The 17617-nt window shown below is 49.8% G+C and overlaps 1 protein-coding gene across 3 annotated transcripts in view; it reads left to right on the top strand.

Moving 5' to 3' along the window:
• Positions 1-17617, top strand: part of PLXNB1 (plexin B1) — a 67921-nt gene that overhangs the window by 654 nt on the left and 49650 nt on the right. For 2 of the 3 annotated variants that reach the window (XM_042880209.1, XM_042880207.1), the window contains exon 2: positions 15284-15345. Coding sequence is in view for 2 of the 3 variants with exons in the window: in XM_042880207.1 (XP_042736141.1) it covers positions 15343-15345 (3 nt within the window). In the remaining variant the exon portion in view is untranslated. Of the gene's footprint in view, positions 1-15202; positions 15346-17617 lie in introns of those variants that run through there. The other variant, XM_042880208.1, reaches the window with a different exon arrangement.

Below are 17617 nucleotides of genomic sequence, written 5' to 3'. Positions count from 1 at the left end.
GGCTGAATCGCGAGCTGGGGGAGCTGAGCCGTCCGCCCCAAATCCCGCACAGCGCTTCTCCGGCACCGGTGGCACGCGGCAGGAGGCGGCTCCGTCACGGGCACCTCCGGTACGGGAAGTGTCGTGCCGTGCCGATGCCATTGGAGCTCTTCCCGTCGGAACTTTCTGCGCTCGGTGATGCCCGGCACGGCGCTGATCGCGGTGCGTTCGGTTCGGGAGTCGCCGTTTGAATGGAGGCGGCCGCGTGCTTTGTGTGTGAAATACAGGAATCGGTGAGTGCTGCGTTAATGGGGGGCGTGTGGGTGCGTGTGTGAGGTGGGCAGCCGAGCTGGGGCTGGAGGTGTTGCTGTGGGTCAGGAGAAGGTCGGAGCACTGTCCTGTGTTCTGTGAGGAATGGGTGCTTCCAGCAATGCAAACAGCACGGAGTCGTGCAAGTAGTAATGGGTCATTTTGGAGGCAGGGGTGTCTGGCAGAGCTGGGATCTGCAGGGCTGGGGCTGGGCTTGGGTGGCTGTGGGGCCAGAAAGCTCACAGATCGCAGGGCCACCTATGGAATTTTCTCTTGAAATGTCTTCCAACATGTGAAAAGAGTTAGGTTAGTAATACGATTAACGATATTTAATCAGATTAAAATTACCAGCATAACTCTCTCGAGAAAGGTGAGCACGGACTGTCAGTGGCTGAGCTGTGCCCTCTGCTTGGTGCTGGGGTGAGGAGGGTCCTCCGAGTGCTGGGACCGAACACACCGAGTCCTCCGAGTGGGACCCAACACACCCACAGAAGGTCTGTGCTGTAGGATGGGGCTGCCTGCCCAGGGCTGCTGCCCAGCTCTGTGCAACAGAAAAGAGCTGAAGCTGCACGCTTCTCGGAGCGATGCTGGGTATGGGCACAGCATGCTTCATGCTGCAGGGTCACCTGCTGAGGGGGCGTTCAGGTGGAGGTGAGGCAGCCCCAGTGCTTCCCGCTTCTCAAGCAAACCACAAGGACTACAGCTTCTCTTCCTCCCTCGTGCACCTGGACACAATAGGAGCAGAAGTGGAGCCTTCCTGTTGCTCTTTGGTGAAGGCCCGTGTTTGATGCTCATCTGTCTGTGGCTCCTTCATTACCTATTGCAGAATTACTGAACAGATTCATCTTTGGCTGCTCATCAAAGCCGTGGGGGAGCTGCTTCTACCTCGGCGGGAGCATGGCAGCTGGCTCTCGTTGTGCTGGTATTGTTTTCCTCATCCTGACATCTCAGTCATCTCTGACCTGGTGGCTGTGGTGATGTCTTTGCAGGAGGTTTGCATTGCTCTTTATCTGAGCATTGTCTCGTTTGCCCTCAGTGCTGGCAGGGAATCCTTAGAGAGCACAAATACGTGCTTTTCGGGCTCTCCCCAGAGCCATATGGACTTGGTGTTGGTGCTGTGCAGCCATCCCCCCCCCACAGCCTGGGCTGCAGGCACTGGCACTGCAGCATTGCTGAGGATGCACCGACCTGTGCCGACACGTGCTGTGCCACTGCCAGGAGAAGCACAGGGGTTTGCTGTGATCTCTGGATGTGCTGCTGAAGTAAGGACTTGTTTTCACTGCTAATAATTTAGATATTTTTTTAGCCAAGATTAACTAAGAGATCAGAGTGATTTTTGAGGTTACAGGAAGCAATTTAGGTCTCCATCTCGTTAACTACAAGCCGGCACTGCCTCCCGATGCTTGTGGAAAAAAGTGAAAGGAGCAGATGGTGTCAGCTTAGGTGGATTTTATTTTTGTCTTCCGTTTGGCAGAAGTTAAACTCATTTTGATTCTGAATCGCTTTTAAAGTGAGGATACAAGTTTCTAACCCCTTATGTCACCTCCTCAGAAAAGAAAAGGAGGAGAGAATGAAGCACAGCAGAGCTTTGTGTTGGCGTGATCTGATAGGAAGGTCTTCGAAGTCAGTTGAAAATAGGAGGTGAATCTTCAAATGGTTCAGATCTGAAGGAAATTCCCAGATACCAGACTTTAATTGCACATGAACTTTACTTGTTTGCTCGCAGTATAAACACCGCGAGCGCTGCAAAGAGCGCTTCTCCTGTGCCTGGCAAGTGGGTGAGTCTCACATTGCTTTTGGCTTTGAAGTTTAACTTTGGAACGGCGCGGAGTGGGTGGGCTGAGCTCCTGCAGCCTCTGCTCTGCACCAGGGCTTCTGCTTTCAAAACCCCTTCTGCCCCATAGCAAGCCTCTGTTAGAAAATGGTGCTTGTTTCCTGAAGTGGATGGTATCGTTTTATCTTGCTGCTGCTGTCTGTTCCCCTTCATCTCATGTCTGAGGTCTTCTGTCTGTGCCAGGGGGCTGTAGGTGTCACGACTCAGGGTGAAGCTGTTGCAGCAGGACACTGCTTGCTGGGTTCTGTGCTTCAGGGAGGCAGAGGAAGGCTGTGCCTGGCACTGCGGAGGGGGCTGGTTGTGTTCAGGCATCTGTGCTGCTGGAACGAGCTTTCTGGCCAAATTGCATTTAGCTCTATAAATAGAGTGGGTGTATTTGACGTCTTTCCCCACTGTAATCTTTCTGAAAATTACAGCGTTAGCAGAAGTGTGTTCAGCTTAAGGTTTCTACACATGCATGCATCCAAAAGGATTTTTGTTTTGAACACTTCCCATAGCTCTCCTGTCTTGAGCCGTATTGCGCTTTGTGTAGGTGACATTGCTGCTCTGTGTTGGGTCATGCAAAGAGCCAGAGGGCACAGGTCTGTGCTCTGCTCCTGGAGAAGTGTGCTCTTGGTATCAGAATCATTTGAGTCAGAAGGGATCCTTCAAGGCTGTCTGCTTCAACCCCCCTGTAATGAACAGGGACACCACAGCTCCGTCAGGTGCTCATCCAGTCTGACAGTGGTTATCTGCAAGGACGGGGCACCCACCACTCTGCACAGCCTTGTCAGTGTCTCTGTGATCCTGCTACTGCTTTCCAGTGGCTGCCCCATACCCTGCATGGCACTGCGAGGAGTCCTGGGCTGCAGTCCCCATGCGGTGCCAGCCTCTGCGAACAGCTGGCTGAGCAAGCACAGGAGGAAGCTCCCAATAGTGCTCCTGAGTGCTCTGCTCAGATGTGCATCCTTGGCACAGGAATTTGAGATGCAGAAAGGAGCTGGGATGTCAGAGATGCACTTGTATGTAGTGGCCCAGACCTCATCAGAAGTCATGTTGGCACTGAAGGTGTAGTGTTTTAGATAGCTTGGGCTTAACAGCCTTGAAGCTACTTGTTAACACTTCCAGCTTTGATTTGAGCCTTACTGTATTGCATGTTCCCCCCCGGAAGTGCTGGAGAAAGCAGATCTGTGGATTACCGTGCAGGAAGTTTTCACGTGAGGGGGTTTGGTATCTTTTGGCATCGCCCCTCTGCTGCCTTCCCCACCCCAGAGCCCTGGGCTCCTCTCACCCATAGCCAACAGATGGCCGGAGTGCCGGAGAACTGAAGCACAGAAGCAGCTCTGGGCTTCTGAATGCCACTGTCAATGTTTTAATCTCCATTTGCATGCTGTTCGGCTTCCCGCATGCAGATCGCAGCCCATTACTGATTGATTCTGCCCAACAGAATGGTAAAACGGGCGTGCGGCGGAATTAATTGTATGGGAGCGATGCGTGCTGCTGCGGGGAACAGAAGTAGGAACTGGAGGCTCTGTTTATTTGCCAGCTCTTGTTTGCTGATTACCATTCCAAGAGAAGTTGCTGAGATGAACTGTGGAAATGTTGAATACAGGGGGAGACTAATTGTGAGCTTCTATTCTGACCCATAGCTGGGATGCATCCTGGCTTGCATTTCGTATCAACCTGCAACTGTTAAGAGAGATTCAAAGCAAAGACCATGAGGACTTCTGGCTTTTGTCCTGCACATGGGTGCAGCTTTCTTGTGGCTCCAGCTGAGTTGTGTTTTCATTCCTGGGCTTCCCAGCTGAGCTGAAGTCTCTGAATTAAGGCTTTAAAGAGTAGAAAGCATAGGCAAACTGGTAGCCACATTGCAAGCCCATGTTGTTGCAGAGCCGACCACTGAAAAGCACCCACAGCATCCTGCAGCATGGACCACCTGTAGCCCCAGCTCTCACAGTAGATTAATGAATGCCAAACTCGTTAGCTACAGACAAATAACATCTAAATAGAGGTTACCTTTTTGAGTTTCCTGCAGGGGGGTTGCATGTGCTGTTAGTGTACAATTTGGTACTGATGATTTTTACCACCTATTGACCTATAGGCAGATCTGTCTTCTGTTCCTCTCCAAGCTGGTCTTCTGCATGTGAGAGATGTTGTCCCTTTGGCGTATTTTGGGCAGGAGGTTTGGAAGCTCAGGTGGGGCAAGGAGCATTGACCTTCTGACAGCTGTGAGGAAAAAAAAAGTTCTACAGAACTTGCTTTCTGAGAGAGCAACGCAGTTTCTTTGAAATGAAAACTCATTGTGTACGTGAGTTAATTCCCTTTGTTTTTTGTGGGACGGAAAGGTCACTTTGTATCTAAACTATGACAAAATCAATAGTCTAATCAATTTCTAAAGTAGATTTAGTGTAATGACTTCTGTTGTGTGCTGTGAGCTTTGATGTGTGAACGTGTCCCAAAAAGCCACTAGAACAGTCAATGCAGAGCATCACGGCAAATAACCTCACAGAATTTGCAGGAGAGTTTTCAGTCCCATTCACTGTGTCCACAGGGCTTTTTTTCCCCTGCCCAGTCCCAGCACGGCTTCCTCCTGCTGTTCCCACTGAAAGAATGGATCCCTGAGAGCAACAAAAGCAGTCACGCAGTTCACTTGAGCAGTCATGCATAAAGATGGGCAGACTTTCTGCTGTGAAAACCAAAGGGCAGCCTCCTATGCCACCAGTTTTCCATGGGTTCTGAGGAGGATGCTGAGGATGTTGCACAGGAGGACGGTGTCCCTAGCATGCACCGGGTGCTGCTGTTCCCCTGGGGCTGTCACAGCAGTGACACTAAGTGTATTGCTCTGCAAATAAAAAGGTAAGGTGCAATGATAGCCGTGCCTCGTCCCACGCAGTCAGCTCAGAGTTGCTTTATCTTGAGAGGTGTGAAGGGTTTGATACACGCATCTGTTTTCTAGTGGAACAGCAGCAGCAAGAGCTCTAGTCCTCATGGCATGGGGTGCATGGCCGACGTGCACAAAAAGCATTAATCCTTTGTGCACTTATCTTGAGTAACTGATCTCTGGTTTATGAGGGATAGTTATTGTTTTAAATGTACGCTGAGGGTTCAGTTCATTGTCGGAGCGACTGGAAAGAGCCAGGTTAGAGCACGGCAGCAGGTGGCTGCATCCATGTGATGTGCTTCTTCGGGAGTTTGGCTTGGAGCTGTGCAGCAGTGTAAATAATTCATCTGTGCCAACATCAACAGCATGCCTCGTGATTATTTAAAAAAAAAAAAGGCTGATGCCTCTGAAATCGTGGGTTCCAGGGGATGTGTCAGAAAGTGAAATATTTCTAGCGCTTGTCCTCCGTGTCAGCGCTGCGCTCTGTATTGTTCAGGACTTGTCAGGCTTCCAGAAATTAAAGTAACTGCTAGCATTGGTTCAGCAGACAGTGTGATGGCAAGTCCAAAACCATGGCTGGATGTGACAGGTCTGTTGGGATTTTCTTGCTTGAAATCCTGAATAGTATGTACGTCTTGGGCAGAATGGGATTGGGGTAGATGAGTAGTAAAGGTTTCCTTTGAGCTTCTGTAGAGATGCTTCAGTGGAGTCTGAGAAAGCTCCTTGCACTCCGATAACTGACTATTAGCTGGCTGATTTAATCTTTGCAGTCTGTGATTTCTGCAGTTCCCTCCGTTATTCTGCAAAACGGGTTCAGTGAAGGAAAGGACATTTGATGCAGGCGAGGCACACAGGTGTCTGTGTGCCAGAGATGCTGACCACTGCCCAGCTGGGTTCCACAAAAGCAGTGGCTCTGGTGGTGATGTGGGTCTGGGGAAATGGCAATAAAATTGGTATGTAGGGAAGAAAGAAGTCCAAAGGTATTTGGGAGCCAAAGAAAGGTGCCTCGTGGCAGCTGACCTGACGAGACTGACCTGTTGATTGTCAAACCTATGCAGAGGTGACTTGGTTAAAGCACACACGTAATTGACTCTGAGGAACTTCTCTACTGGATTAAAGAGAAAAAATTAATGGCTCAAGGCAGAAGGCAAATAAGAAATTAGACTGGCCTTATTGCCAGAAAGAATGATGAAGCCATCAGAGTAAACTGTTAGGATGTGCACTTCTGTTTTGGCCTCCAAACAACTCTCACCTAGTTGCACAGAACTGCTCAGAGGGTTTTGTGGCAGTGTAAGCAGAACAGTGCAATGGTGTATGTGCTTTCTGCAGGAGGTTAGAGTGGTCTCACATTGAATTATGTAACTCAGACTGGTCCTATTGCAATTGGTTTCAGTTGTTCTATGCTTTAGAAGTAACCTCAAGCCTAATGCAGCTGTTGTTCCTCACCCCTCTTTCTTAACTCCCAAGCTTTGTTTGTGTCCAAATGTTTTATGTGGTGGGATTGGTGCACCCTAGGTGGGAAGAATCTTTTTCATGACAAGAACGTTAACTTGAGGGTTGCATCCTCTTGATGCTTCCCATGGTATTTCTTATGCTGTTACTGCTCTCTTTATCTTACTATTGTTGCTTTACTTAAACTTTCTACAAAAGTAGAGTTTTTATTAAGCATGTGGTATATAAACCACTGTCTAAAATGAGGAGTGGTGTTAAATTCCAACTGCTTTTAAGGAATTTCAGACCGTTTCATTAATTTCCTGTATTCGGTGCTGAAAATCCCATAGAAGAAAATGTGATAAACTTCATAGTTTAACCCATGATTGTCTCAGAATAACTAGTGATCGTTTGCAGGCCGATGGCTAATGTTCAGTTCTGTAAAGCTGGTTAAATCGTTGAGGTCACGCAGCCTGAATGTTTGGGTGATGCAGGGTGGTGGATTTCCCTCAGTTTATGCCAACCATCTGAGCTGAGACTGGCTGTTAGGAGTTGTGTGTGATAGGTGTTCTGGGAACATGGTGGGCATGGGTCGATAGTTGGAGTGGATGACCTCTTCTCCAACCTTAATGATTCTGTGATAGAGGACTTGCCATGCTGAGTGCGTTCTAAGACACCTCCAAGAAAAGTAGGTTGGAAAACAGACCTGAAGTCTGTCAGTCCAATTGGCAAATCATTAACTTTGTTCTCAGTAGGTTAAGTAATGTGGTACTCGTTCTGTTTGGCTTCTGATTGACTGTGTAATGGCCAACATCAGCAGTCTCTGTTGTGCACTGGACTGCAAAGTCTGCTAATTAACGCACTGGCAACATGAAACCAGTGTTTGCACTGAAGAAATTTGCTTCTTGGGGCCATATGGTGGGTGGGAATGTCAGGATTGTGTTGTGACTCTGTGGTCGTTCATGTGTGATGCCTGGAGCTCTGGTGTTCCCTCAGACATGTAGCCAGGCTTGGGGCCGTGTGTGCTGCTTCACAGAACCTGGTAAGGCCAAAATCAGCGCAAGGCCCGGAGCAGCAGACGGGCTCGCTGTCTCTTGACCCACTACGATAGCTTTGTTTCAGTAAATGAGATTTATTTGTAAGATATGATAGGTTTTTGCCAGTTTAAGAGCATTTGGTGCAGTCAGCTCTTTGCTTTTCTTCTGCTGTCTCAGCCCTGCCTTGGCTACTCCTTTCCTTTACTCGCCAAAAGCAACAGAAAAAGAGGTATTCAAGCAGCCCATCTAGTTGTTCGCATGCAATCTAGCAACTCTGAGTGCTGGAAGTTGGCCTCCTCCTGCTGTATGTCCGGTAACACTAGCCTCTGTTGTTTCCTTGTGCTTTTGAAAAATACTCTGTTTTGGTTTCTCGGTGAGAGAGATGGTTGGCCGTCAGTGTGTGCCAACCCACCTCGTTACTCTTTTTGAAAATCCTTCATCGGATCTTTTCTGTTATATGCTTTAAAAGGGGAGGAAAAAACTCGATTCCCTTCCCCCTGGAAACAGCAGTGTCCTTGTTCTGCTGAGCTGACTGCTGGCCTCACCAATCGGTGCCGTTTCCTTTGTCTTCGTTTACTTCAGAGTTCAGCTATAAGTTGTTTCAGGCTGGGCTATTTCTGTTCTGTATCTTTTGTACGATCTGTTACGTGAATATCCTAAATGCTGAAGGAACTGCGCTTCAACAGAAACAGCCTGGTCTTAAACTACCAAGCATGGCAGGAGCAAGATGGTTGTTGCCCTCCGAGTGAAGCTCTGTGTTTTTGCTCTCGTAAAACACTTTGGCAAGAACATCCCCATGCAAAAGAATTTGTAGGTCAGGGCCAGAACCAGGGCCATCTTCTGCCTCCAAGCTGGCATTTGTCAGCCACGTGCCTTCTGCTCTCCACCTTTCCCGGTTCCTCCTCAGCCCTGAACTCCCCAGGGGCTCTGCAGCCCTGTTTGCTTTAACTGGGAGGCGTTCGCCTTCCCTGCAGAACCTCCACTGCCAGCTAAACCCGGAGCAGCCATGTGGATTTATGAAGGCATGGCATGCCTCAGGAGTGCCCTTCTGAAGGAGCGGGGAGTGATGGAAGAGATCCTGCCTGATGTGGCATGTAGCATTCTCTTCATTTCTCTTCACAGAGACGCAAAGCAGGAATTCCCCGAAGCAAGGTAAGAAAAACAGCTCGCTCAGCTGACTCAGAATGCGACTCCAGTTAGGCTGCCTGGCATGGAATCAAGGAGGTGGGTGATAGACAGAATTACAAGAGTGCAATTTGAAGTGAGTTTTTTGGTGGGAGATGACATTAAATTGCAGGAGCAGAGGGTTGTGTGCTTTTGGTTAGTGCTAAGAGCTGGCATTCCTGAGTTACTGACTGGGGCTCTTTTCTGCGCCTTGGCTGTGGGCCATTCGAGCGCTTTGCACTTGAAAGAAGAAAAGTTTCAATCTCTTTGGGTTTGCAGACTTCTTAGCGTTTTCAAATAGAGATATGCCAATGGATTTGTTTTTCTAATTACCTTTAATTACGTTTGTAGACAACTAAAGCTGACAACTACAAATTAAAAAAAATCACCAACACAAGTGGTGAGCTCCGTGGAATACCTTCACCTCTCTGTGATCCCTTCCAGCCATCTGAGCACAGCCTGCATTTTCCTTTCTTGTCTGGCGCGCACACACAGGCGTGTCTGAACTTTTTCTTTGATTTCTTGCAGATCTGAAACCAATCCCTCAGAAACTGCTGGGTGTTTGCACAGGGCAGGGTGGGTGGCTGGGCATTGGGGCTGACCAAATGCTGGGTAGGTGCAGAGCGGGCTGCGTTTATGGGGCATTGGTGCTGGGAAGGAATTTCCTTTCCTGGCTTAAGTAGAAAGACTGCCCAACGTACAGCTTTCTTCCTTTGCTTTAGCATTCTTTGAGGTTGTTTCCTATTTTACGAATGCATCTTTTGAGAACTGCCAGGAAAATGTCTCTCTCAAATGGAAATGGAAATTTCTGAGCTCAGAGGGATGAAAACCTTTGGGTCTGAGCTCACTGAGTGAAAAGAGGATTACCAACCAGCCATTCTTTGGCGTGCAAAGCAGTGGAGCAAAGTCTGCAGAGCCTCTCCGAAAGTTATTGGCTTTCCTCAGGAAGGGAACTTGTGAACAGAATTAAATGAGCTCAATCCCATCCCATTCCCCACTGCAAGTGGAGAGAGCAGTGCAACTTTTAATTTGGTAGGTGCTCAAACAAAATGGGGAACTTTTCAAAGCAGATATCTTGGAAACTCGTGTAGAGCCAGTGTTTCTGGAGATAAGAGAATTCATGGTTTTGTGGCTGTGTCTTGACCTGACAGAACACAGGGTAAGGGAGGCAGTGCTGTTTTCCCAGAGCTATTAGAAGAGTTCTGAAAGGAGGATGGGCTGCTGGAGCAGATGCAGATGGCACGTTTTCTTTGCAGGGTGTAAAGTGTGCCAACGTGTAAACTGCATCTAAACAGAAAGACACGAGACAAGGCCTGCATATCTCTTTCCTCCTAATTACCGCAGCTCAGCTGCTGCTGTCTCTTACATATCTGAAAGGTGATAATGATACTGTCTTGAACGGCAGAGCAATAGTAGGGAGACTCCCTTTTTTATTTTCTAAGCTCTACTTTGGAACAAAGAAGTTATTCAAGAATATCCTGGGTTGTCCTAAGACGTGTTTTCAAGAAGCTGGAAGACTTCTCCTCAGTGTTCTATGAGAAATGGTGCCTGAGCTTATTGGCAGTGGTTCCTTTGGGTGCAAATCCAGAAACAAGGCTTTTAGACCTCATCAGTCGCAGCACCTAAAGAGGGAAAAGATGGTCAGTTTGGAGTATCCTGGAGAAACAGGGACTTCAGGGGGGTGAGGATAATGCTGTGGTTGTGATTGCATTGCAGCGGTGAAGAAAGCTTGGAGGCAACCACAGCTCCCAGAGGGTCCCTCAAGGACAGTTCTGGATTGGGTGTCTGTCTCTGAAATCTCATCTAGCTGTGGTCTCTGGCAGTTCTGCTGGTTAGCTATTAACTTGTTCAATATCCCCTCAGCCCTGGCCCTGCCCTGTTTCACTGTATTCCTGTAAAGCTGGTTTAAGAAACAGCTTTGTCAAAGTTTCTCTTCCTGCCTCTCCTCGTGCTCTGTCAGTCTCAGGAGAACTTGCTGGCACTGGTGCCTTTGCAGTCTGGATTCTTTTGCCCTTTTGGCTCTGTCTCTTCCCCTCTGAGCAGCCCCTGGGGAGCCCCATCTTGGGGCAGGATGTGGGGTGGCTCTGCTCGGAAACCGAGCAGCAGGGGAAAGGCAAAGCTGTGCTGAATAGCCCTGCTTTTTTTAGCTGAAGGGAGAATGTCCTTCTTCATACGCAGGCTCTTCCTGCTCATGCCCATGCATAGCCCCTTCCTGCTCACCGCATGCTGCTTTCTCTCGCTGCCTCGGGGCGGCATTCAGGTTAGAGCAGATCAGAAAGAGCAAATGGCATTAAGAGAGCTTTCTGCAGTGGTGTTTGCCCTCTTTTTGCAGAGGACTCTGCTTTTTACCTGCTCAGCTACCTATTTCTGTTTCCTCTTGTAGGATGTTTCTTAGCATGCATCTTGTAACTGTGTTGGGCCATACAGCTCTTCCATTCCCTCCTGCAGCAGCCAGCTCCCTTGGCATTTTCACAGGCGGGGAATAAAAGTGGAAGCAGTGGGATGCCCGTCCATTTGTATCAGCCTGGGAAATGGTAGATTTCTCTCCAGAACCCTTTGCCTCAGTCACATTGCCAGAAGGCATCTAGATGCTGTTCTTCAAACACGTGCAGTTCTGAAGCCAATGCGCAGGAAGCTCATGAACTGCCATCAGCTGAAGACCGGACAGTGTGACCTGCTGCCTCCTGAAAATCAATGAGCTGAAGAGCTGTGACTCCTGGATGCTCAGGAGATGTGAGCAGGCTGCAGCCCTGGCTGCACTGCAGGAGGGTCTGCTCAGAGGTGGATCTCATCTGTATTTGTAGATGTGGTGCTTAAGGATGAGGTTTATTGGGCAGTGTTGGTGGTAGGTGGATGGTTGGGCTAGATGAACATAGGAGTTTTTTTTCCAACCATAATGATTTTATGATTCTGCTGTAGGAATTTATCCAAAACCTGAGTCAGAAGAATTAGAATTTGCCTAAATGTTTTGGCAAGGAAGTGATTGCCTTCTTTGCAGACCTTGTGCGCAGGTTTTCTTTCTTCAGAGCATGAGGAATGTAAGGCAAATTTGAGTTTGGAGCTGAAAGGCATGTTTTTAGCAGAGGCATTGGGATGGGCTCCAGCCCTTTGGTGCTCCCAAACAACAGCGGCGATGGGCTCTCGGAGCCAGCAGCCCAGTCCCAGCTCTGGTTCGGCCTTCCACAAGTGACCTCTGTCCCTGGATGGGAGCATAAAGAGCCTCAGTGAGCTCAGGCTGAGCTGGGCTTCTGCCTGTCTGCTCTGGGGAGAGAGTAACCTCAGTGTTCCCAGCCCCTGGCTGCTCTGAGACTGCTCGCTTGGTTTAGCTGCCAAAAAAAGACATCTGAAAAGCATACATTGCTCTCCTGTGTCCTGGCTTCTGTAAAATACAGGTTACAGTTGGCTCCCGTGTACGGTGCTGGGTAATTTTGCAGAAGGGAGAACAGCACTGCTGCGGCTATCTGCACAGGGCAGTGAGGTCTTGGTTGTGCCCGGGCTCCGGAGTGCTATTCTGGGCGTTATTAACTGGATTACGTTACATGTAGGGCTCTAATGGCACAGAGCCGCTCTCGGGATGTTAACTGTTTCTGTTAAGCTTTGTGTTTAGAGCTCTGTGTGGCAGAGGGTGATGCTGGCCGAGCGTTCCCACAGCTCAATGGTCTGTGTGTCTGTAGGGCTCAGGGAGGTTTGCGTTTGGCTTGCACACTTGCTGTTTTGTGGGTGCTGTGTGCGTTCATTGCTTTGGTGTAGCAGTTGTGTAGCTGCAGGTGCTGTAGCAGAGAGGTTTTGCATACAGAAGTGCAACAGAAACCGGTAGTGTGTCACAAGGGATAAAGCCATATGTAGTGTGTTGTTGGACAGAGTGCCTGGTAAGACGCCGTCGAATATGGGTTCTTGTGATTCCTGATAGCCCCTGAATGAGCATTGCTGAGATTTGGTTCTGTCTGGGGTGAAAGCAGCTGTGCAGATAGCAAAGGGCCTTCCTGGAGCTGTGTGGTTTTTGTTGTTTTGCTTGTCTGCTTTCAAGAGGGAAGACGGATATCCCGGCTTTTGTGGAAACAAAACCAAAACCCAAACAATCACAAAGGAAACCCTCTGATAGGTTTGGTGACCCAAGCAAACTTGGTGCCTAATTAGTGAGAAACCTAATGGTTTTCCTGGTGGGATCCATGCATCTGTGCACCATCAGAAGTGCAGAGAGAGGTCAGAGGTGGTGTGCAGCCTGGCCCTGGCAGCAGCACTCTGCCAGCAGCGCTGTACTGAGCCTGGGGCACAGGTGGTCGTGCAGCAGAGCTGTGGCACTGAGACTGGGGTTGTGGTTGTGCCAGTGGGAGAACACTGCTGGCCCTGAGGTGTGGGCATGTTTACTTGTGCTGCTTTGTGTTAAAAATGGGGGGTGCGCTCTGACACAGGGAGGTTGTTTGCATGGTCGAAGCCATTAAAACAGGAGGGAGTGCTAGGGGGGGTGGAGGAGGTAGAGTCAGATGGGGCTGTGAAGGGGCAGCAGTGGGAATCAGTACCAAAAATGAATTTTGCATGAGTGGGGTGTGAAAGAGCAAATAGTCCTTCAGATCAGGTTCTGCTCCTGAGCCCTTCTCCACGATTTCCTACAATGCAAACAGCAGATCTCCAAGTGTGACAGTGCTGGGGGTGAGCTCCCACCCAGACACTGGGTTCCTACTGGGGAGCCGCTGTGTTGGGAGGCCCATCGGCCCCCAGTGCGGCTCTTGGAAGGCAGCAGGGCTGGGGTCCTGGGGCAGAAGGTAGGAGGAGGGCTGGGCCTGCTCTGCTCCCCCTGCCCCCCGGTGCCAGGGAGTGACAGCTTGTGGGCAGGCAGCCAAGCTGGGAAAGGAGGAGTGTGTGAGGCCTTCGGCTTTCTCATGCTTTATCAGGCTGCAAAGAATAGCTCGATATTCAGCCGGCGTTGGTGCGGGTCAGGAGAATGGAAATGCGAACTTAACTCCTGACACGCCGGGGGAAGGCCCGACTGCCAGAGCGAGGGCTGCTTCCCAGGCTTTCTGTGCACCGAGAGCCTTTGTGAGCTGTGCCACAGCTGAGCTGTGACCCGTGTCACAGGGGACACCCCCAGCAGGGGCACGTTGGCTGGGGGCAGCGGGCCAGGGACGGTCCCGGCACTGATGGAGCTGGCAGAGCGCTGCACGTCGGCACACAGGGAGTTAAGTGCTGCCAGTGGCTGAGGGTGAGCCCACCTCGGGGTGCCGAGCTCCATTCCCACGGCTGAGGCCACGGCTGGGGGAGGGCCCCTGGGGGCTGGGAAACATCACCAGGCTCCTGCGGGCCTTTGTGGGGCTGGGAGAGGGCTGAGCCGCCAGGCAGGGACTGCTGCGTTGTCACCGCTCGGCCGTGTCCCCTGGGTGAGACCCGCCTGTGGGCAGATGGAGGTGACCTGTGGGCACGCACCCTGCCAAGGTGTCTGAGAGAAGGGAGAGCAGGGTCAGAGCACCCATCCGGCCCCTGGAAATGCTCTGAAGCCCGAGGCAGTCTGTGTGAGTGGAACCCAGCGGCAGCGTCAAGCCAAGCCCTGGGCTCAGGGTTTGATTCTGCTGGGCTGTGCTCGTGGTGTGGCCGGAGGTTGGGGTTTAGTCTGTGCCAGGCTGACTGGCCTTGCTCCCGCCCCGGATTGTCTCTGGAGAAGATGAATTGCTGTAGTCCTCATACAGGCTGTGCTGGCACCAGTATCTGGAGGGCAGAAGCTCTAGGAAGTGTCTATAAGATGAAAGCTTGATTTTAAAAAAAAATATATATATAATTTTTTTGTGCATGGCCACAGGAGTCAGCAGCTAGCAATGAGACAATAAATACGCTGTGAACACCAAAACGTGTAGAGATTCTCCATCTGAATCTCACTGATGGTTAACACCAGCACCCTACCAACGCTGTTAGGCAGCAGTCCTCATCCAGCTGCCTGCACACAGCCGAGCTTTGCTTGGCAGCATGCTGCAGCTCTGCGCTCTGTCCTTTCCCCCCAGCAGCAGGGATGTGGCTGACGCATGCTCTTGGTGCAGGGAAGCACAAAGAGCGGCTTGGGACCCAGGTGCAGTGAGAATGCACCAGCTCCTGCGGGGACGGAGGGTGTGTTCCTATTGTGCGTGCTCCTGTTGGTTCTGTCAAGCTTCCCCTCATTATTCCTGCCTTGAGCTGTCTCAGCCCCAAGGCAAAGCGTCCAGAAGGCTCTGTAGGCTTTGCCCTTGAGAGACGTACGGTCCTTGGAGAATGGCTGTTCAAGAGAAACACGGCAGTGGGCTGAATTGAGGCTGTTTCAGGCTGCACAGCTCTGAGCTAATCTCCCAGAGGCAGAGACATTACTCACCAATCAGGAATGTGTCTGTATTTTTCCTAATGAGAACAAAACATTTTATCCCTGTTCATTAGCGAGAAGTTAGGGTGTACTGTTGCCATGCCAACAGACTCCTCTCCCCTGCAGACACACTGGGGGTGTCTTCCATGCCGTGGTTGGAAGGGTGAACGGAAGGCTCGTTCTGGCGAGAAAAAGATCCCATTGTTTTCCCAGGGCCGCCTGGACTTTGTGCAGCTGGCCAGCCCTTGCCTCCTCAGGGGGAAGGGAGCCACTGCAGGAGTCAAGTGCAACAGAGGTTCAATTTATTGGAAAAAGAGTCTTTACACTTCATGTTATGTTGTTTTTTCCAGCTTGAAGCATACTCTTCAATAAGAGAAATGAAGGTGTCTCAACGTTCCCAAGAGTCCAGATGGTAAGCAAAACGCGCCGGGGGTCAGCACTGGGACACCCAGGGACTGCTGCAGCACGCTGGGCTCCTCTGTGTTCCTCATTGGCCCTTTGTGCAGCCACTGTTGTGCCAGGCGGCTCCTTGCTGCTGCTGTGTAATGAATAAGTTCACCTGATGGGCATCACCACCTGTGGTTAGCAGGCAAGTGGGTTTACAGGGCATGTGGTCCCCTGGAGAAAGTGAGTGGCAGCATGTGAGAATGCACACTTGTTCCTTTTATGCAAGGAGCTCCTGCCAAGGACAGAGGCTGTCTCAGAAGATGTGATCTGTAGGGCTCTGGTGTAAAGACAATTATTAACTCCAACGGTTGCCTGCCCATTTTCTTATCTTTGTCTTGGTTCTGCATCCCTCCCCATGAGCCCCTGTCCCAGGGGACTGTTGGGATGTGTGGACTGCAGCAATGTGTACATAGGGCTGCTGTATACCTCTGCTAGTTCTCTGCAGCTCTGGTGCTACAGTTCCACCCCTACTGCAATGTAAAGTAACTTGCAAATTAGAACTCTCTGTACAAGGTAATGAGCTTAATCTGCAGAAAGAAACAAACAACTGTGCCACTTTCTGATGATGCTCTGTGGCCAGAAGTAGGCTGGTGAGTGTGACTAAACCTGAAGACAGTCTGCTAGAGCAGGGTGATGTGCATATCTGGCTGTCAGTCACTTTGCAGCACGGTGAGGTGTTTTGTGCTGGCTGAGCTCGGTGGTGTTGACAGCTGCAGACCTTGAAGAAATGTCTCCTGAAACTGGAGTTCTCTGTTCAGACTGCATGCTGTTCAACTGCCTAGCTGTGACTCCTATTCCCATTCACCTGGCAGAGCACTCTGAGTGAAAGTGTGGAATTTGAATACTGGAATTTGAATATCACATGGAGGGTGGTACAGCAGAGATCCAGACTGAATGAGCTGCTGGAGATCTGCAGATCTGCATGAACTTCTGGTTGGGGAGGGAAACCCTGGCACCTGGACACTAGCTGCTGGCTTAGATGAGTCACTGACTATTGCACTGAAGAAATTAGTATCACTTGAGAGCATGGGAGCCCTTCATCAGAAAGTATTTTGCTTGTTGGACTTGCAGCTGTAGCAGCAGGAGGGTTCCATAAAAACAAAAGCAGTGAACAAAGCCAGAAAGCATCCCCTAGCCCAGGCTTCCGTGTGTTTGCAGCTTGTTTGATTCCAGTTTGGTAGTGGAGCTAGATTAAAGTCTTGAATGTTAAAGAGCAGGCTTTATGAAAACCTTTTTTGATCTGGAGACTCTGTGAATAAATCTCGAGTGCATACAGCACATGTGCAGGGATTGGTGAGTTGAGTTTCCTTGGCTTTTTGCTGGCTCTGGGTGGTTCAAGTAAAACCACTAAATCACAGCTGTTTGAAATATGGAAGGAGTAGTAAGTACTTGAGATGATTTGAATTCAGTCTTTTCTGAGTCTGTGCTTTTAGGGTGCATAAAATTAAAAGACCATAGAGAGGACTGCATGCTGCATATATGCGATTGTATTCTTTGAGATAGCCAGCTGATTCTGTCCAGACCCTACCGAAACAGTGCCCCAGCACAACTGCACTGGAAGAAATGGTTTTTAGTCCATTTAAGTGCAAAAGATCATGGCTGAACAAACTAACTTCTGGAATGTGAGTTACGGTTATTATCCAAGTCGCGCTCTGCTTCATTCTTGTGCAGCACGAGTAGCAGCTCGGTGTTACCTAGGAGAGTGCTGTTTGTTCCCTCCTCTGCTCTCCTTCTTTGTAAACAGCGTAGGGAGTGATTTCTGCCCTACTTTGTGTCCCACCTTTTTTTTTTTTCCTCTTTAGAGTAAGGATAAACATACAACTGATGTGCTGTGGGCAGAGCTAGAGCCAAGAACCTTTGCTTTTGGGGCAGGGGGCATGTTTCTCCCCGTGAGGAAACTGATGTTGCATTTCGGCTGTAGACATTCCTTTCTCATTGCTTCCCATGCCTGGCAAGCAGTTGTGTATGCAGTGCTCTGCAGAGTGCTCAGAATAGTGATATGTTGGGTATTGGGTATTTCTAGGACACATACTTCATCTGTAGTGTCAAGCCTCTGTATAACTACCTCAGACTCCTTGTTCAGTTCAGTGAAAGACAGATCCAGATAGCTTGATCATCTTGCATCTTGTCTCATAGTTCTGTTTCTGAGATGTCCACTGCATGCTGAGCTGCTCTTCACAAGATACACACGCTCTGTTCATTTGATTATTAATCCTTGTAATAACAAGGTTTTTGTT

Source organism: Lagopus leucura, unplaced genomic scaffold, assembly GCF_019238085.1.
Source record: "Lagopus leucura isolate 7727_CA_CO unplaced genomic scaffold, USGS_WTPT01 Super-Scaffold_100026, whole genome shotgun sequence".
Lineage (NCBI taxonomy): Eukaryota > Metazoa > Chordata > Aves > Galliformes > Phasianidae > Lagopus > Lagopus leucura.
This window is presented reverse-complemented; position numbering and strand designations above follow the sequence as displayed.